The sequence below is a fragment of the Amblyomma americanum genome, chromosome 9 (genome assembly GCF_052857255.1).
Source record: "Amblyomma americanum isolate KBUSLIRL-KWMA chromosome 9, ASM5285725v1, whole genome shotgun sequence".
In the NCBI taxonomy this organism is placed as follows: Eukaryota; Metazoa; Arthropoda; class Arachnida; order Ixodida; family Ixodidae; genus Amblyomma; species Amblyomma americanum.
In genome coordinates, this window is record NC_135505.1 from 132,676,854 (window position 1) to 132,697,912 (window position 21,059).

The 21,059-nt window shown below is 44.7% G+C and overlaps 2 protein-coding genes across 2 annotated transcripts in view; one reads left to right on the plus strand and one right to left on the minus strand.

The window, feature by feature from the left end:
• Positions 1-4,580: 4,580 nt before the first annotated feature.
• LOC144104414 (uncharacterized) lies at positions 4,581-10,281 on the plus strand. Its single transcript, XM_077637399.1, has 4 exons — positions 4,581-4,744; positions 6,114-6,297; positions 9,180-9,327; positions 9,994-10,281. Exons 1-4 carry the CDS (start codon positions 4,651-4,653, stop codon positions 10,081-10,083), a joined length of 516 nt encoding a protein of 171 aa, XP_077493525.1. The 5' UTR covers positions 4,581-4,650; the 3' UTR covers positions 10,084-10,281.
• A 568-nt stretch (positions 10,282-10,849) lies between these two features.
• The window catches only part of LOC144104415 (ATP-binding cassette sub-family C member 3-like), a 55,617-nt gene continuing 45,407 nt past the window's right edge, over positions 10,850-21,059 (minus strand). The window contains exons 23-28 of the mRNA XM_077637400.1: positions 20,935-21,036; positions 20,600-20,746; positions 17,033-17,191; positions 15,121-15,287; positions 14,187-14,381; positions 10,850-12,928 (exon numbers count right to left, since the gene is read on the minus strand). Of these exons, the coding sequence (XP_077493526.1) occupies positions 12,817-12,928; positions 14,187-14,381; positions 15,121-15,287; positions 17,033-17,191; positions 20,600-20,746; positions 20,935-21,036 (882 nt within the window). The 3' untranslated portion in view covers positions 10,850-12,816. The remainder of the gene's footprint in view (positions 12,929-14,186; positions 14,382-15,120; positions 15,288-17,032; positions 17,192-20,599; positions 20,747-20,934; positions 21,037-21,059) is intronic.

The following is a 21,059-nucleotide window of genomic DNA, read 5'->3' on the forward strand; positions in this document are numbered from 1 at the left end:
ACTGCTAAAACCGAATTCTGGAAAAGGAATTCGGCGAACATTCAGTTTTTTTTTTCACTTATGCCGTAAACGTGAAACCTCTTAAATCTACTGCCGTCAATTTATTTCCTGCTGACTTACTCATTTCGAACTTTTTTTTATAAAAAGCCGCCGCACTAGCTAATGATTTCGCCCTGGTCGAATTTCGACCAGGGCGAAATGCTAGAGGCCCGTTTAATGTGCGATGTTAGTGCACGTCAAAGAACCCCAGATGATCGAAATTTCCGGAGCCCTGCACTGCGGCCTCCCTTATCGCCTGAGTTACTTTGGGACATTGAAACCTCATAGATCAAACCATGAACCAAACGTATTGAAAAATATCAATGTAATATGCCTTGTGGTTAGGCTGCTCTTTAGGTGCTGTTCGCTTGATGATTCATCACTATATATGACAGCACTATATATGTAAAATTAGACTCGTTAACCACCCCTTTGTTCACCCACCCTTAAGGTCCTATTAGCCCTCACCAATGATGAACGCTTTGCCAAAACGAAACTTTGTCTAACACCCTGAAGCTCCCCCTCCCTCGCTAACTTTGTTTTTGTTGTCTAGAAACAAACCTTCCTGTTCTCGCTCTACACTGGACTCCTCAGCTGCTGCCGGTCAAGTTTCCCTTTGATGTACGTAAAATACTTCTATCTTACGAGGCGGCCAACTTAGTTTTACGGGCCTCAACAAAGAATAAAACGCGTTTTCCAACGTCTCCCGAAGTATATGACATCTGCTCTTTATTTTTTCTCCTTTTCGCAGCGAAATGAAGATCTGCAACGGCACCACGGAGTTCGAGAAGACACTAAGTGCAGACTGGGACAACAAATGTCCTGTCCAGCCGGGCACTTACACGGCGCTCTTGACCACCGTACTCCTCGACGTCCAGGCAATCAAAGACTACCTTGGGGTGAGTTCAAACGTCAATAAACTGCCGTTGCCATCGACAACGGCCGCAGGATATATGCGACTGTCCCACTAGTTGCGGCATTTAGGGATGTCGGAAAGGAAACACTGATATCCAACAGCAGCCTACATCATGATATTAGATACCATAGTGGATTTAATTCGCGCAGCCGTCTGGACTGCTTTGATGCTATCAGGCTGACCGTGAGGGTCATTCTTTCACGCACGTGTCGAAGCGTTGGCAAGATTTTATTCATCTTCGCTACCCATACGGAGTGCTAACTAATTATTATTTACGTAATGAAAGAAGAAAAGGCGAAATTTTGAGCGGCAGAAAACCAATTATTGCTAAACATAGGCATGTAAGTTTCGGTTTTATTCCAGAGCCTATAAAAGCGGAATAAGGCTCGCACGAATCCAGTTCTCTTTTTTTCACGTCTGCTTGAGATGTCATTTGCAATATTTAGAGGTTTTTTTCAGTTATGCTACCTTTCGTTAATTCCATCGAACGCTGTTATCCAAAAGCAGGATGCCCAGATTTGCAGTACCTTCATAGTCCTTTACGAACCTTTGAGACCTCAACTCCAGGCATCAAACTAGGTTTAGGAGAACGACACATATTCTCTAACACTTATATTGCGACCCGAGGCTTTTCATCGTCACCTTGGCTACTTTTTCTTTATTTTTCTAGGACGGCAATATTGTAGTCACACTGAACGTTGTAGGCAACGGCCAAGTTCTGGAATGTGTGTCCTTCCCTGTAACCATTGACGTCGAGTAGAAGGCAACAGCTTAAACTTTAGTGGAAGAACGTCACATGCGGGGAGCTACCTGTCTACAAGCGTAGCCTCTCACTTCACATGCTTCACTGCTACGTATCTACTATTGTCTGTTCATTTTGCGCAACTCTGCCAATAAATATGCTGCGCTTACAGAACGTGTTTTTTGCTAGTTTGAATAGTCTCTTACGCTAATTCATCACGCTGAACTACTTCAAGTCAATACAATGCTCTTGAGAGGTTTCTGTGTACATAGGCAGCATGTAGATCACAGGAAGAAATCCTAATCTTCAGGGTGGCTACAAAAAAAAAAGGAGGAGGGTTAACACGGGAGGAGGATGGGATGACGTGTGTGAGGCATACGCAAACGGAGGGTGGTTGGCAAGGAAACTTCCCTAAGGATGCTTACCGTGCAAGGAGAGTACCGCAAGAGGGGAGTGCGAAACCGGGAGGTGGTTACTGTGGGTACCATCTGGAGGGTGGTTACCACGGGGTGGGGAAGGTATGGCGAGAGAGGAGGAATGCGGAATCGGAGGTTGGTTGGCAAGGAAACATCCCTTCGGATGCTTACTGTGCAAGGAGAGTACCGCAAGAGAGGAGTGCGAAACCGGGAGGTGGTTACTGTGTGTACCATATGGAGGGTGGTTACCGCGGGGTGAGGAAGGTATGGCGAGAGAGGAGGAATGCGGAAACAAAGGCTGGTTGCCACTGAAAGATCTCGGAACAGAAGGAGGAGAGAGAGCAATACCTCAATTGCTATTGCTGGGTCTCCCTTTACCGAGTGGTAACCGTCCTTTTATTATTTTATTCTTTTCATACCCAACAATTGCTCATAGGAGCATTTTTGATTGGAAAACGGTTTATGAACACAATTTTTTCATATATTTGAAGATTTGACTAAAACAATCAACAAATCCGCAGATCTCCCGTCGGCAGGCTTGCATTTTTTGTTTTGCTATTAACGCTTTTGCTATCGTCAAAGGCGCGCGCCCCCCATTGGTTTCCCATGGTAGTCGTTAACTGCTCGATGCGAGGAATGGAAAAACTTTAAAAGAAGGATTTTGCTACGCATCGGAAGATTTGGCCATTACTTTCAATATTTCCATACCAGTAACTAATAATTTTGAATATTCAGTATTTTTGTCCCGGACTCCTGGACATGGATACAGTTCAAGTTCTTTCCGGTGTGCCTCCGGGCACTGTTTTAGCTCCGCTCCTCCTCTTGGTATTTATAAATGACATAGTAAATGAAGTTGACGTTAAAATTCAGTTGTTCGCAAATGACTCCGTGCTTCACCAAGTGTTCTACGACACTTAATTATATTTGCTAATGCTCTAAAGAAAGACGCCCAGTCATGTGACAATTGGCAGATTGTATTTAATTCAGAAAAATAGTAACAATGTGTGTTAAAGACAGAAAGTAGGTTTTTTCATACTCGCTTAACAACACCGTAGTATGCGGCGCTACTAAAGACCAATATCTGGGAGTAATATTTTTTTAACTTGACCTGGACAGCGCTAGCGCGGAAAATAACCACCACAGCAATGCAGAAGGTGTTCTTAAAAGAACCTTTCGACACGCCTTGTGGGCATCACATTTATCCGATCAACGTCGGAAGATGCAAATACCTTTTTGTTCCCGCACACGAAAGGTAATATCTGCACTATCGACATGGTCCAAATAAAGGCGCAACACTTTCTTTATAATCCATACAAGCACAGTGACTCCACCCACTAAACTTTTTCACTGCGCAGGTCTTCACACGTTTACCAGTCGTGCAAAACAGCTACGATTAAAATTTCTGTACTTACTACTTTACAACTCGATCAAGCTAAATTCTTCGAGTTTTATAGACAACAAACATACGAGAGAAACCATACGTATGCTCCCAAATAGGCTACAGGAATTCTCCTGCACTAACAGCTCATTCTGGCATTCTTATTTTCCGCATACGGTACGTGAATGGAATCGACTAGAACCATGTATTACAAGCCATCCAACATTTTCAAAAGTTGCAGAACTTGCAGAGAAGGCAGTTCTTTCTTTTATGCACTGTTCATAATAATTGTTTATTAGCAGTTGTATTATGTCCCTACGACCACATTTTGTAGCGGTTTCAAGATAACAGCCACATAAAAAGTGGTATACATCAGTCACCTCTTCCAACCCACTCTGGAAGAACCCCTTTGAGGTTGACAGTAAACCAAAAATAAATAAATAAATAAGCCTCTTTACATTCTAGCAGTTATTATTCCTTTCTTCTGATTAGCTTAAATAACTCATTACTCAACAAACAAATGATCATAAAGTTATTCACAATAAACGCTGGCTCCAATTACTTATTCTTTCTCATGTTTTGTCATTTTTGAGACCAGTCGACACTGATGTGCCTGCTGCTCGATCGGAAGAATTGAGCTATGATATGAAACGTCCCAGCGGAGAACATAACATCAGGTTTAAGCTGAAACAACGACTGCATTCCATAAATCTTTGCACGTGGACTGCAGAGGGAGTTCTGAATTCCCAGAATGACCTCAGGGGAACCCGAAACAATATTAAACAATGGGCTTGAAGAGCGGAAAGACAAAGCACAGCTCGACATCCGTTTTCAGGTCGTAATATTCAGGACTGCAGAAAGAATACAGGTGGCATGAGTTCTATTCGAAACATCCGGCGCTCTTCGTGCTTAAGGAGGTTTTATGGCAGGCAGTTAAACAGCATGGAGCATGCTGGTGAACTGGCTTCTGCTGTCCAGATGGTAGACGTTCTACGTGAGTCTCTTTATAGACCGGTAAAGTTTTCAGAAAAACATTGTTAACAAAAACACAGCTAGCTCTATCGTGAACATTTTCCGCCTATGCATGTTTCCGTTCAGGTCGCCTTTAAAAAGGACTCTCTGGTGCACGCTGAAACAATCCAGCTTTTTCTTCGGAAATATGATCGCCATCACCCTTGTCGGCTTTCTTGCAGCAATAAACCTCGCAGCTGGCTCGTCTCAAAACGAAACGCCGACTTTGACTCCATGCCCTGGTAAGCGGATATTCTGAGTTTTTTTTTTGGGTGTGTGAGCTTTTAGTGGCGTTGTGCACTTGGTGTAATATGCTAAAATCACACAAGACTTCGGGCTGAATTGAAAACAGGGTTTCTGTTCTGCCTTCGTAAAATTGAAGCCCATTTTTCCATGGCGCACTCTAAAAAAATCGGTGCTGAGATGGCCGACTAGAACCAGTTCATTACCATGGATCTTTCTTACAATAAGTGTGGTCAACAACAAGTGAGCAGATAACTTTAAAAGCTCGGCACATTCTAGTACTGTGCACATCACCACAATGAATTCACAATGATGCAGTCATGCGTGACGATGGTTGTGAGAATATAGACGTCTTGCTGATAATAATCTTACGTCTGTAGCGGTCTTCATTCATTGTGCACAAAGATCACGAAGATTGCAGCTGATGCATCGAAATCACTTGGGTTCATCAGACGGCACCTCAGTTTCTCCCCTCCCTCTATTCGCAATCTAGCTTACAAAACTTTCGTCCGAACCAAACTAGAATTTGGCTCCCCAATTTGGAATCCACATCAGGCTTACCTAATCGATAGCCTAGAAGCCATTCAAAACCGTGCAGCCCGATATATTTCCTCCAACTACGACACCTACTCCAGTGTTACCAATATAAAATTATCGCTTGACATGGAGCCTCTGACGCATAGACAGAAAATCGCCTGTTTGTCATTATTTCATAAGCTATACTTCTGTTTTCCTTCGCTTCGGGATTCTCTTCTGCTTCCACCTTTCCGAACATCACGCCGCCTCTTCAACTCCATGAGCATTCTACGTCTGCACGGCTCTTCAAACGCATTCAACAAGTCATTCCTGCCTCTTGCCATTGAAGAATGGAATTCATTACCAGACTATATTGTAATAGAACGCGATCCATATAAGTTTAGGCAGTTGCTGACATCCCATTTGAAAACATGATGTGGATAATTTCTTGCCTGCTTCTGTTTGCCTCTGTTTTTTCTTTACTGTTGCTGTTTTTATATTTTGTTAATGCTTATTTAAAGGTGTTGCATATATCCTGCTGATCACTGATTGTGTCAATGTTTGACAGTGATCTACTTTGTTGTTTTCGATGTTCCGCCCCCCTTATGTAATGCCCCTTCCAGGGGTCTTTAAGGGCCAATAAATGATGATGATGATGATTTCTTCTTCGCATAACTGATTCTTTCTATGCTCTGATGCAATAATCACCACTTAGAAAACAATATACATGACCCATGGCATACGTCCTGGCGGAAAAACACAGTGACAAAAAAATCCGAGGCAGATATGTGTTCCGTAGCTGTTTATTTTCAAATATCTGCTGCATCCTACATACTGACTGTTCTATCACAGGCGAAAGTGACCCCATCTTAGTGATCCAGAACATAACCATCATGAACGCTGAACTCGGCAAGAAGGTGAAATTGAAAGCTGATATCCAAGTCACGGCTCCCTTGGACTCCGATCCTACTCTCTACGTCTCTTTCTCGCGGCCAAACGGCACAGAGCTCGCCTGCCCCGACTACATCTCGAACTGGTAAGCAGACTGAATTTGCAAACTTCACCATGAAGAAACTGACTAAGTGAGCTTGTTAGTGTACTGGAAATAGTTCACCCTACCTCTTTCCAGTCATTCGACCTGTGCCCAATCCGTCTCCCTTCAACCAGGCGCACCTGGCTGTAGTCTCCCCGACGGGGCGATAAACTAGCCTTTGTGCTCTAAGCTAAGGACATGCTGGTGGTTTAGTGTGCGACTGATATAAAGAGGCGGGAAATATTATTTTCGTTTCTTTTTATTTTGGCAACACTGCTTTATCTCTGCGCAAGAACCCGTAGTGCCAACTTTTGGTGCAGACAGGGCACTTTTTCTTTATTTTTTTTCCTGCCCAAAATAATCTCTGTCAGCTAAAGAGAGCTTGTTGCTCTTTATGCGGTGCGTACTGGACAATTTTCTTTTTATTTCTATTTTTCTGCCCATGGCAATTTATGTCACAAAAAGACAAAGTGATGGAAGGTAGGGGGGTTAACTAGGCAATGCCTTGTTTGCTACATTGCACGAGTAGAAGGAGATGAAGGGAAGGAAAGAAAGAGGTGACATGAATGGAATACAAGATCACACTATGCAGAGTGTCCGTGGCGGCCATCGCATCGTTTATATAAACACAGGAGGCACACAGAGTTCTAAATAGTATAGTTCCTTGCGTCCTGTCCTCATCAACTCTGGTAAAGCGAAAGCAGCCGGAATGGGTTAATAAATATATTGAATTAAGGGATAATTAGAAATTCGACACATAAATAATCCAATAAAGCAGTAACTGCATGAAGCGATGCACGATGGTAACGGCCATCGCCTATCGCTGTCGCTGATACACCCGCACGAAGTGACGACATTTGGCGACAAAGCGGTGCGTTTCGCCAGTGTTACTCGAATGCGTCCCCTTCAGCGTTCCGTCCTATCGCGTTCCCACAACAGCATAACTGCGCTAGTATCATTTTTATGACTTTAACAAGTCTGGAACACAACACATGCAATGCAGAAAATCTTTGTTTGGTTAGGGCACAGCGTGACTGAGACTTCGTTCATGTCTCAGTCGCACTGTGCCTTCACAAAAGAAACATGCTCTTCATTTTAAAGAAGACCGACACAGATATCTTTCACCCTGTCTCAGTCGCACTGTGCCTTTAACTGCTGAACATGTACCGACTAGCTCAAGAAAGTACCGTTTTGCAATACGTTTTCTTTAATAATACATTGCGTTTTGAACATAATGTATGGACAAGAGCAACAGTGCAAAGTGGCCCCTACTACTGCCTTTCTCATGCGCTGAAACCTATAACGAGTGAGAGGCACACCAGCAGCACCCTTTTCTTTTTTACAACAAATACCAGGCTATCCCCGAGGTGTTCCGGTCATGGTTGATGACGGAATGATCGCTGGAAATTCCTTCGCTCAAAGCGTGCCAGAAAAGCCAACCTGGCTAGAAAAATAGATCGCAATTCACGTACCTGCAGAGCCCTCTGTTACTGGATCCGCTTCGGGGCAATGGGTGAAAATTTCAGTGAACCCAGACGTTTAGTGACGCGATGAGTGAAAAAATTGTTCAGGGACCTTCAGCTCATCACGCGTAGCCATCTCGCAGCATGTCGCCGCTAAGTAACACATCATGCTATTATTGCTTAAATTTTTCATCATTGTAAGTTACCTCCCTTAGCAAACGGACCAGCTGCCGATTTTTGTCAAAGGACATTTAGTTCTTGATGGGCGTTCTATAACTTGGGCTGGCCAGCAAATCCTTTCGGTCAGAATGCCTTAAATTCCAAAGCGACAATTTCACACAACGCAATACTAGGCGATCTTCACAAAGAGCTAGCGCCCTTGAATTTCACCCAAGCAGCGGCCTTGTCAAAAACGGTTGTTTTACAGCAAAACCCCGTATGACGCACGTATTCGATGGCTGGCATCAGATAACACCATCTATTATATTCGATTCAATTGGTAAGCACTTAAAATGTGTTCATGCGAAAGGAGCGTGCTCCAGTCAAGGACGCCAGTGCGTCGCGACCGCCATCGAACCAATTAAAAACTGTGTACTCAGTTGCCATTCCGTCAGTGTGCGCAAGGTCTTGGGTCCAGAGCGGACACCGCGCAACCGCTGGTTCTAGGCATGCAGACCTTCATTTCTAACAAAGAATATACTTGCGCAAAGAACACAGGACACAACCAAGTAACACATACGACAGGTACAGACCGCAACTTCCAACTAGTTTATTAAGAGCAGGCAACCAGTGTTGGCCAACAGAAAGATTACAAAGCCAAAAGAAAGATATGCCATGTGGGCAGTTCATACCAGCATGCCGCCGCCAAGGGGGCTACCGGATATCATTATGTCCAACGGATATGATACTTCAAACATAACAAGCTAAACATAATGCCAAAAAAGAAACTGAAGATTCATGAGGTGAACAATGAAAACAGGGGATATGACATATCTTAGCAAAGTAGTGTCCAAGATGCCAAAACAAAAGTCAAACATGATAGTGATACCTGTCAACGGGTAAACTATCCTCGTTGCAAAAGCAGTGTCAATAAAGCAAGTGTGAAACGCTAAAAACACTAAGCCACAGAAATAACAGCAGACCATCATTGTCAATAAATAGTGTGAATAAAGCAATGTCAATGAAGCAGTGTCAATAAAGCAAGTGTGAAACGCTAAATACACTAAGCCACAGAAATAACGGCAGACCTTCATTGGCTAACTCCTCTGAATAGTCATATGCTCAACGATTTACATTTTCTGCGGCACCCCAAGCACACAATACGAGACAGCCAACCTATGTCGACGTCAAAGCTCGTGGTCACTGCAATCGCTTGCGTAAGAGTTTTGCTCCATGTGGCTCTTTTTTTACGTAAATTCACAGCGTACTGAAGCTCTGTGGAGGCACAAAGATCGATGAGATACTGCTTAACCGTGACTGGGACAACAAGTGTCCCATCGAGCCTGGTACATACACCGCTATGGTGGCCGTGCGGATCAACGATGACGAAGAAGCCGAGGAGTTCATTGGGGTGAGTTCAAAATTGCGTAATAACCTACTCTCGCCGCCAAGCTAGACGCCGCTGCCCTACGCGGACAGTTTGCCGACAGTCAGCCTTTGTGTCGTTCTTTATAGAGTTTTTAATGCTTCAAACCAAGTTTTCTTACAACTGTAGAAGGGCAGAAGTTAGTAGCGCAATAACTAGTCAACTTATTTATCTCAGTTTGCTCGGGACTTATTACCTGTAACTGGTAAAGCATGACTTAAACCGATTCAAGATTGCACACCAAGACACGACATTAAGTTTGCAAATCTATATCGCTGTGACAATAACGGTAGTCATTACGTCCCAGGCTTTATGGAAAGCTTTCTTCATTAATGAGAAGTTAGTAGCATGCTGTTGTCCACGTAACCTGTTTCAAACGACATGTGTCACTTCAAGGACCAGTGCTAACAGAGATCCTAGATTATATCATGATTTGTTCGGAAAACGATCTCCAGCAGTGAAGAACAAAGTAAATTATTGGACGTTGACGGGGTACTGATGGGAATGTCAATGTTCTCAAGGATAATATGCTCTCTGAAGATTTCACGACAAAAAGAAATGCAGACTGGAGAGAAAAACAGGCGCTGGTGTTGTTGCCAAAGTATTGCCGTCAGCCGGCAGATGATCAGAGCTTGTTCGTTTAAATTGCAGGATGGAAACCTCGTCGTCACGCTGCTCATCGAAAACGGTGGAAGCACGGCTGACTGTGTGTCGTTTCCTGTTTACGTAGAGAAGGACTGAAACGCAACGTGACGTCGCTGCCTACGTGGCAGTTCTCCGCAAAGTAATTTCAGCGTTATATCGAACACACCTGATCACATGCAAATGTTCCTCTTAGCGGTGTGCATTTGCTCAATGTCACGACTTTTTTCTTACATAAATAAAGCAACCTTTTGTGGGACTGCTGGGCAGACATACTGCTCATGCTCGCAGACGCGAGAGGCCTTTGCGGTGTGTTCTGAATGACATTGTTGACCCATCTATTTCCTCACTGCACTTTTTCCCTTAACGTATCTATACAGTCTCTCCAAAAAACATGTGACAGAAGTTCTGAGTGAGACGTTAGTTCCTCTACTGGTGTGCTGACAGCCTTACCTCGCCTTTCTAAACAACGTTGTATTAAATCGTGTGCAAACGGTTTGTGCTGAATCTACCGCAAAGACTTTCTTTTTTAAACTTTACACGCCGATTTCACTTGTAAAAAAGTGGCTTCGTGCTAAGGGTGTGTTTTGCCTACGTCAGTGAACTCCCACCTGCGTCAGCAGCCACAGTTTATTCATCATTGCTTTATGCTTTGTTGTGAGGCCGTGTTTTCTTGGGCGGGCATACTTCAACGGATCCTTAAAAAGGACATTGAGGTCACGCCTTATACTAAAGATTTTTGCCTACAGTGCAAGATTCTAAGGTTTCATGAGAACTTTTTGTGCTCATGTGACTGTTTAGACTGTGTATGAGCCACATGATTGATCGCCACGCAGAGCCCCCCCCCCCCCCCTTAACCGAAGTCTCTATACAGAGAGCAGTATGCTTTGATGTGGAGTGTACATGCTGTGTAAGGTCAACCTGCCTGCCTGGCTGCCTTTACCTGATGCACGTGTGTCTCATGGAAATGTTATGCGCAGGCAGAGTGACGACCGGCTGCTGGTTTGACTATGTAGGATGGGTTAGTGGGTTAGGTTAGCTTAAGTAATGTTTGAAGCCTGGCAGTGTTGCACTTTCGTACAATAAAAGAAAAAAAGAAGTGGCTCGGTGACCTGGTGGTAACGTGTCTGAGTCGGGATCTAAAGGGCATAGGTGCGATTCCCATCCCATCCCAATTTAAGTGATAAACCGCTCATACGGTCGCCAACACTGACAAAGAATTTTGTCCATCCGATCTTCAGTCCATACCTGACCGCGACGCCATGTTAAGCTAAAGAAGCACAACACGTTGATATCTCCAAATTTGGCCAGCCAACCACAAATTTCACTGTTGCCAACAAAATGGTGACCTCCAAATTTAGTCCTGGCCAATTCCAAAATTTAACCCGGGCCACTCCTGAAATTTGGCCTCGATCGATTTGACCCATAATTGATGCACAACCCTAATTGCCCACGTCAAACACGATGGTAGCCTCCAAATTCGGACTTGGTCATTTCCAAAAATTTTTCCGGGCCAACGTTAAAATTTGACCATGACTGATTTGCACCAAAATCGATATGCAACTATAGTCGACCATGCTAAACTCGATCGTGACCTCTAAACTTGGCCCGAGCATTTTCTAATATTCAACCTTGGCCACCCCAAAAGTTTACCTTGGCAGATTTGCCCAAAAACCAATGTCTAACGCTAACTGACCATGCGCAACCCAATGGTGACCTCCAAGTTTGGCACAGGCCATTTCCAAAATTTGGCCTGTCACCATTACTCCCGATTTTTCACTCTAAATCTCAGTCTTAAAGCCTTCGCCTCTTTTCCGAAAATGTCTACCAAGTCTTGAAGCCATCTCGCGCCGTCAGCTAAAACAGCGATGTCATCATAATGTATCAATCCTGGTACGCGAATTCCTGGCCCCTTCACCACCACTATTCTGTAAACAGGGCCACCTGGGGAGCTTTTTCACAGCATAACAGGAGGATTTCACAGCTTAAAGGCCTTCCCCATACATTGTGGTAAAGATGAGTACGTGATGAACTTCAGCAGATCTCACGAGGATTTTTAATAAATATTGCATTCAAGCACCCACTAAGCATTGAGTCTTAGGCTTTGCAACAGCGCCGTTTGAGGACATCTCTCGTTTTCAAGTTTATAATATAAATCCAAACCCTTTTGCACACGAATCTGCAAGGAGTCAACATAAACTTATATAGGCTTTTGTAAAAGCTGTTTTGGAAACGGCCCGATGTTTTAAGCACCGGAGCAACGCGACACATCTTTTCCAAGGTGGTACACATTAAACTCTTGAATGATATATGTTCGTCGCAACTACTAGCTTAAAGTTTGATTCTTATACTATAACAATTAATTCAGTACAAATTGTGAAGCACTCGCATCATGAGATTCTTAGAACACGATGTCTCGTTCCCTGCATAAACTACAAGTATTTTAAAAGATGGAATTGTAGGCATTGCAAGTCTTCGCAAGATGAAATTAGGAGAAAAACACATTCAATATCTGCTGTTCTGTTGAGAATAGAAACATTGGTGAGGAGGAAAAGGGACAGGAGTCACCTGTACCCTAATTTCTATGACGTGAAACATCTCACGAACTCAAACAGTTCAAGAGAGACTCACAGGAACCCGTTCTCAAGGAGAAAAAAAAACAGCGCGTATGATTGGTGAACAGGAATCGTCATACGTTATTAAAAGGCACAGGTGTGTCCACAAAATATCTGGCGAAATGGGAAGGGGTGCATTGGAGATGAAAAAAATAGGGGTTCTAAAGAGTAGTGGTTGGCGACCATGAACGATGTACTTATAACATAGGATGTTGTGCTAGGCCAAGCCCGCATCCTTGGCCATGCCGTGAAAGATGGAGTTCTCGGCAGTCAGGAGACTGGCTGGACTGCCGAACTCAGCCACCCTTCCCTGCTCCAGCACCAGAATCCTGCGTAGTTACGATACGAGGCCTTTAAATCATGAAAGTCATCATGCAATGCCGGAGTTCGCGTTGAAACAAAAAAGGACCTCCGCCAGACATGCTGTGAATCGGAGGATTACTAGCAAAAAAAAAAACTAACTATTGCACATAAGGTCTTTATTTAGAAACGTAAGCCACAAAATGAGATTTCTAACACAACTTACTGTGATATATACTACGCATTCGTGAATACGTTTCTGGCTAGTTTAGAGAAAGCTATGACTACTTTTAAGACTGACAGATGCACCAAATCATCTTCGTCACTGGGTCAATTATCATACTGCCTACTGTCCTATGACAAGAGGGGAATAAAAGTCAACGAAGCCAAATTTAAATTTTCTAGTGTTTCCTTGAGATTAATTGAATGTACGAAACAACTTCTATCGTTATGTACAGATACCATGCCGCGTCAAACCGCATGACATCAGTGAAAATACTTTCTATGAAGGCACAATGTAGCACTCTGACTATGAAGCCCCATTCTGCGGCCCTATTGCTCCTCTGAAACTGGTCGACTGATCCAACTACTCCATCAGCAAATGAATGAATGCATTAAATGAGCAACTGTTCTCAAAACACAGATTTTCACACACTGCAACCCTGCACCACTACACTTCTGCCATACTGCATGCCCACTTCAGCACCCCTTCTCGCTCACTACCACCCCGAACTTTTCATTTTGAAACAGAACCAATGCCATAACGATGTCAGCGAAAAGTATACAGCGAGAAGAAACAGTTAATGCGGTGAGGAGGTACAACAAAAAATGTTCATGACAATAAACATTCTCAATGTCATGTTCATACTCTGTCAAGAGTATACCAGCGATGTTACATACCATACTAAAAATTTCTTCAGACAAAAAAAATGCTTATTTCCGATCCTTTTTCTTCGCAATAGCCAATAAACACGCCCAGTATGAAAAAAACTGAGGCTATTTTAGTTCTTAAAGTTTCGTAAATCTCGGCAACACTTTCCTTGCAAAACTTTACTCCTAAAAAAATTCTCAGAACGAAACAACACCGCAGTCAACACGCACGAACCACTTGTTGATATCAGTGCTAGGCGACTACGACACGAAGTAATGCTGCAATAAATTTGTTCTCGAGTGCGCATATTCTGCGAACTTTTGCTGCCCACTGTACACCTGAAGAGTATTCTAGCAAGACGACTTTTCATGCTAAGTCGACACTCCTGCACAAACAGAGGAGACACTGGAGCTTACCTGTCGTAGTCCATGATGGTATTGAGACGATGGGCGATGGTGAGAATGGTGGAGCCCGCAAACTCCCGCCGGATAGTCTGCTGGATTAGCGCATCTGTCTCAAGGTCCACGGCCGCCGTCGCCTCGTCCAGCACAAGCACCTTGGACTTGCGCAGTAGCGCCCGCGCCAGGCAGAGGAGCTGTCGCAGACCCACACTGTGCAAGGAACACATTGAGAATTTGTGGAAAACACGTTAAGAATACACTAAAAACGCATTTAGAATTTGTTGAGAAATCAATGAAAATAAATTGAAGACACAAGAGTACGTTCAGCCCGTTGAAAATACATTAAAAACATTAAGAATGCATTCGAGGTAAGTTGAGAGTACGTGGAAAATTGAGGCATGAGCATGCTGAGGATATTCGAAAAACCGTGAAAAACGCCAAGAATGCCCAGAGAATATGTTGAGGACATGCTTAAAGCAACATTAACAATGGAATAAAAATATACTTTGAATTAGTTGCCGTAGTTCATGATGCTGGATAAACGTTCTTAATAGCTGCACCTTCAGCTGTTATGAGGGGTAGAATTCAGGTTACAAAAATTTAATCCAGTGCGGGGATAAAAACGTGAGAGAAAAATGTAAAAACTAAAATTTACGGCAGGACTACAGGCCCTTCCCTGTGAGTAGAGCGTTTGAATTGACCCAGAGGTTCCTGAGCATAATGGAATAAACTGAATAGAGGAACTCATTTACCATGCTAACACTACAGCCACATAAACAACAGAGGGGTAAAATTTGAGAACAGAAAATAAAAGCGAATTCAACTGAAGCAAAAAAAAATTGAGGCAAATGTAACAGTGACAAACTAAAGAGCAAACAACGCAGTGACTCTCAACTGAAAAAATAAAAAATCAGAAAGCAGTTGTGAAATGGAGAGCAACACGGCAGACCTGAAATTCTCTCCGCCCTCTTGGACTTCGTGCTCGAGGCCCTTGTCGAGGCCAGAGATGAACGCCTTCAAGTGGGACAACTCCAGGGCTTCCCAGATATCCTCGTCACTCTTGGTCTTGAATGGGTCCAGATTGGTGCGCACGGTGCCCGAAAAAAGCACCGGGTCCTAGGAGAACAGTCAGCAGAACAAGGAATGACGACAACGCGCTATAGATCTAGCTTTGTTCGCCGATGACCCTAGATGAGTGGTGTGCCATACCGAAATTTTCCCTATCTAATCGAATACGGTGAATAAGAAATGCCTTTGAATAAGAAATCGAATATCGGATATCTGTGCAGGCTAAAAAAACTCGGAAAAGCATAATTAAACAAGAGTAGACTCACACAGACTGAGCCTCACACGTATAGAAAACATGATATGGACAGAAAACGATCCGAAGCCCTATGGGGAAGCTCCACGGCACAACGAAAAACTCGTGACCAGTGCCCTGTTCTGGCGTGCTTAACCGCGAAGCAAGAACAACGCCGGAACAAACGAGAGGAACGCCCAGTGGCATTGGAACGGCGAGACTGCACACTAAACAATTTCTCACCCTTAAGGGTGTAAATCAGCTGTCCCCAGACGAGCACCCTTCTCCTATTGTTCGCTGCCAGAAAAGTGTGCAGAGATCAGCACCCTTAAAGAAGGGTGCACTTCATGATACTTTAGAGGATGCAATGGTTGCACCATCATTAAAGGGTACTATTTTTCCATAACACCTCTACAAATTCATGTTGGAAGGGTGCTCCACATTGATCCACCCATGAAAAAAAATCCTTCGACTGATGCGCACCCTCTAAACTTTCATTCCGTGCACCCTTTCTTAAGGGTGCTGATCTCTGCATCCTTTTTAACTCCCAAAAGGGTTTTCGTCTGGGGACAGCTGATTTGCACCCTTAAGGGTCAGAATTTGTTTAGTGTGTGCTTCTTAAAAAAACGATGAGCGATGCGCTAGTCGGGGCCCGAAAGCGGCGCACAGCTGGGTTCGGATGGTTGGCGAAAGCGTGGCCATTAGCCGCTTTCAACGCCGGATGGCGGCGAAGCTCGGATACCTAAACTACGCTGAATGGCCATATTTTGGCTTAGGAAGAGGAGCCCTACTACCGTCATCACGCCTGCCGTTACACGCACGTCAAAGATGCGCGGTTTACGATAATCGTCCAATATGCAGGGTTTTTAGTGCGTTAGTACTATCAGTGCCTTTGGTGAAAACGTCGGCGTGAAAAGGCTCGCAGTCCCTCTGGGATTGTTAAAAGCGTCTGATAGGCCATCGCCTTTTCACAAAGTGAAAGGTGTGCGAAAGCCCTTTTGTGAAATTTCGCATGAGGACCAAGCTAAGCAGTGTCCGAGTGTAAGCAGTCCACGCGATAAAACAATTTCTCCGTTCTGGTGATGTCGCTGATGACGTCATTGCCGGCTAGGCAATCGGGAGCTTTCTGGATGGCGCCGGTGTTTTCCTCCGGTGAGGCATCCATGCTATAGCGTAAATTAGATACGCGCACAATCAATCCAGAATTGTTTGAAGTAGGTGTTGATGGATGGTGGTTCTGAGCCACATACCGATGCCCTGAGCTAGACTGTGGGTGTTCAAGGTGTTGATTAAAGTGCTCCCTTCCCTAAAAATTTCTTTAATTATTTGGAGTACAGAATTTTGTAACACACGTGAAAATGATTTATTCCCGCTGTCAGTGCCTTCTGCTACATTATTCCCTTGTTTGAACAGAGATGACGTATGCCCACAGCTTCACAATGCCATGCAAAAACAAGAGAAAAGCAACAAAAAGAGTTTCTCAGTTGTGCATGCATTTATTAAGAGCCTGCGTAAACAGCAGGAAACCTGCCTGCCCCCAATAAAGAGATGCGAATCATACCTGCGGTATGATGGTCAGCTTGGAGCGCAGGTCGTGCAGGCCGATCTTGGTGATGTCGATGCCATCAATCAGAATCGTGCCCTGGGCGGGCTCCACGATGCGGAAGAGTGACTGCATCAACGAGCTCTTGCCCGCACCCGTCCGGCCCACAATTCCAACCTGCAGGACGCAGTAAAACAGTCATCCATATGCACAGCAGAAAAACACTGGCAGTGGCTTAACTTGGCTAACCCTGGAATTCAGCGAAAAGCTTCTGCACACATGGTTGCTTATCACGTGGCGTCACATCACCCCATCGGGTGTTCTTAAGGTCAAAGGTAAACTCACAGGTCACCCAACGTCGAAGATTAAACGTCAAATAAGAGTGATGGGTCAAGGTCTGGGGTCAAGGATTCGACACCATAACTGTAGCACATATGGTCATACACGGCTACCCTTGGTTGGGCTGGAGGTCGTTCAAGGTCATTCTGCCGCCTTCCCGAAGACTGCTTTACCTAGAGTAGTGAGGCTTTTGGCTTCAAAAACAGCTGAAGGAGCATTAATGTAACGGTCATGAGCTTTAGCGTCAGCAATTTATGCCTGGGGATAGTGAAAAAAGAATTTGGCAAAAAAATGTGTCACACACTCGCCCCTTGAGATCTCATGGTCGTCATTGGCAGTAATTACTCACAAAAGTATGGCCAATGCATTGCGTGACCCTTGGATAATGTGGTTAAGATAGATCCCTGTGAGCACATGACAAGCATAAGACCAAGAACGAGAAAAGGGTTGTAACAGCTGACGCCGTAATAGGGTGTGTAAGAATAAAGGATGCAGCAGGTCACAGGACCTACCCCTAAAATCAGAGGTGTACAAAAAAGTTAAGCCTGCAATCGCCTCCCAATTTGGTACAAATTACAGTATTTACACATTTATAACGAGACAACGGATATAAGGAGAAGGCAGAGTTTTAAACCGTACGAAAATTTTCAATTGGCGGCACCTGGTCGTGCGTAGCTCATGCGCTATTCTGGAAGAAAACATACTGACACACAGCGCGCCAGATGAGCTTTAGAGAAATAAATCTGTTCGGAAGGTGTAGACTTACCGGGAGGTCGCGTCTTAAGTGTTTTGCTTTTATGCGACCAATGTATTTATATGTTACAATTACAATTCGTTTTCAGCCTGTTCAATATAACTACTGCAAGGTATGAAAAAAATGGTCACGACGAACAGAAATACGGAAGCTACCATTACGTGGATACTATAAAAGCCATAGCACATCAAAAAATGTGGGCGATGTCATCGAGCGCAGCAAATCCTCCTGTGCGTGAAATTAGAAAGCACTCGCTCACGCTCCAGCGGCTGGTGTCGCTGGCATGCTACTGCTGTTTATTGCTGACAAGTCCCTTTACCTTCTACACTAAACTCTCTCAGAGGTCTAATTCTGTTTCTAAACGGCTTGCGCAGCATTCTTTCCTCGTCCATAGCCACCTTCTACTTTCCCCGTGAGTGCCGCGCGGTCCAAAGATCATCACTAAGTAAGCTAGCTCCTGACAAATTTTTATCCTTGTGAAGGTTGCTGCAGCTTTCTTTAGCAGCGAACAACTAAACCGTGCTATATTCGCACCATGGTCCTGATTATAAAGCGAGATACGTTCTCAAACCTACGAAGTCAGGTTAAAGCGCATTATATTTGTGTAAATACGGTACACTTCTGGGTATGCCGATGATGATAAGCGCTATCTAGCTGTCCTTGTGGTTCTGCAGTTTTTGCATGCAGTTTGGATGCTGCTACACCCAGGCAGCTGACGATTGTGTTTTGGTTTTGGGAGGGATACATCGAGTGCCTTGTGCAGTGTGAAATATATGTTGTGTTGCTGTGTTGTATTGGGTTTCATGGCACATAAGCCACTAAGACCACCATGCGCCAAGCTCAAGGTATGAGATAAATTTCCTGAACAGTTCTTTAGAAATGGTAAAAATCATCAGTGGCCACCTAAAACGTTGTTACTACCTAGTGATGACCACGGAATATTTAGGAAATGGCTATTAAAAAAGCTTTCTGGTGGGTCGGGTAACCTCAGCAGCCATCCTTGCCTGAACAAGGATCTCGAGGCTCCCAACCACAACAGTGCAAAATGCATTGGCACGGACGTGTGCATCTTATCGAGCAACTCAGTTGCATGCAGTGTTCCTAGAGCGTCCTTCCTATGTCCGACATGCTTGAGGCTCTGGCTGCCCGCATACATGCAGTGCACAGAGCATGTCACTACACCTCGATTCCACCCACGGCCATCTCGCAACGCAACTGATGTGCGGCACCACAAGTGGCGGCTTAATCCTAACTGCTGCGGCTGCTGCAATGCAGGCGCGAAAGGATGCCGCACCGTGCTGTCGTTTCAGTTGTGAACTTCAGCGGCGTCTCAAGCCGCTTGGCGCAGTCATATGCCCCAGTTGATAATGAAAATGTTGGCACCGGGATGTACATAAGGTGGTCACCTGACCACTGAAGCGTTTTGGCAACCAGCACCATTCGCCGGGAGGCTTCACCCTCAATGGCCAGCGCTGTAAAGCTCAGCCGAGTGGCCCATAAAAGTGACTACGCAATAAGTACATGAATATCCACTACTATCTGAGCATAAATCTGTTTGAACATTCATGCATAAAAATTGTGCATGCCATCCAGAGAGCTTTGCCAACAGGTGAGGTGAAGAAGGCACCCACTTTTGTGAACTCGCAACGTCATACGAGCGGTAGCGAAATGCATCTTGTGGAGGAGACAGTCGCAAAATGCACTAACAAGCTGGGAAACGAGCTCCAACTACAGCAGAAAAATTTGGAGGATGCTTAAGCTTTGGCTTTAAGAGCAGGACGCGACAGCGTGTTGCAGCATTGCCAAGGAAATCCACGGAACGCCATCGTCCTTCGGACCCCTTGCCCGGACAATTTAAGAAAAGGAAACATATCTTGGTGGACACCCGAACCACACCGTAAGGCAAGGAAAATGAAAATAACTTTTTTAAGGAAAGGAAAGGACGCCTGTATCACATATCTCAGTGGACACCCGAACCAGGCTGTAAGGGAAGGAAATTGAAATGAAAATTGGTTTTAAGGAAAGGAATGACGCCTGTCTCACAATTCTCGCTGGACACCCGTACTGCGCTACTGCGCCGTAAGGGAAGGAAAACCCCGTCCCTTACGGCGCGGTTCAGGTGTCCACCGACATGCGCCATTTTTCGCTGGCGACCAAAGACATGGACGACACCGGCTCTTCTGCGACACGGGCTCCTTAAGGCTGTCGCGTAAAAAGGACAACCAATGAGGAACTAACGAAAGCGGAAAAGGCAGAGAGATCGGCCTGAGGAACGAAATGATGGGAATACAGTTAAATAGAGCATGGCGCAATATGAGCCTAGAATGCGGAAGGGCACAGAGAAACACTCGTGTTTCGCTCAGCCTTTATATGCTCTTTTACTTTTGTGCTGTGATCTATTTGACAATAAAAACCAATTCAGCCTACACTATTACTGTGGAATTGGGGCTGACTTTAACAGGCTAACTTTTCGGCAAGAGTCAAAAGAACACCTTCTCGCCCGGGTGGACAGAGACCGTGATGTCCTTGATGGTGAGCTCCAGACCATCACGGTAGCGCGTGGAATAGTCCCGGAACTGCACCTCGCCACCCTGGGGCCACTCTTCGGGGAGCTTGGCCTCCGGAATTTTCCAAGCAGCCTGCGTACAGCGTCACCGCCGGAGACATTTGACAATTCAATATACAAAGGAAAAGCTGTTACTAGTTACGCGTGGCAGGTATAGAACTCTCTTAGGTCAACACCATGAGGAAGAGCACAAAAAAGGCATGTTAACATGTGCTGTTAATGCGGTGTAACATGAAAAGAAAAACAACGTGCACTACTCACCTCGGTGGGTGACAGGGAGTACTCCATGATCCTCTCGACCGCCACAATGTTGGTCTCAAACTCGCAGCTCATGCGCACCATCCAGTTCATGGTGGCTGTGATCTGGGAACGACAGAGATGGCCCA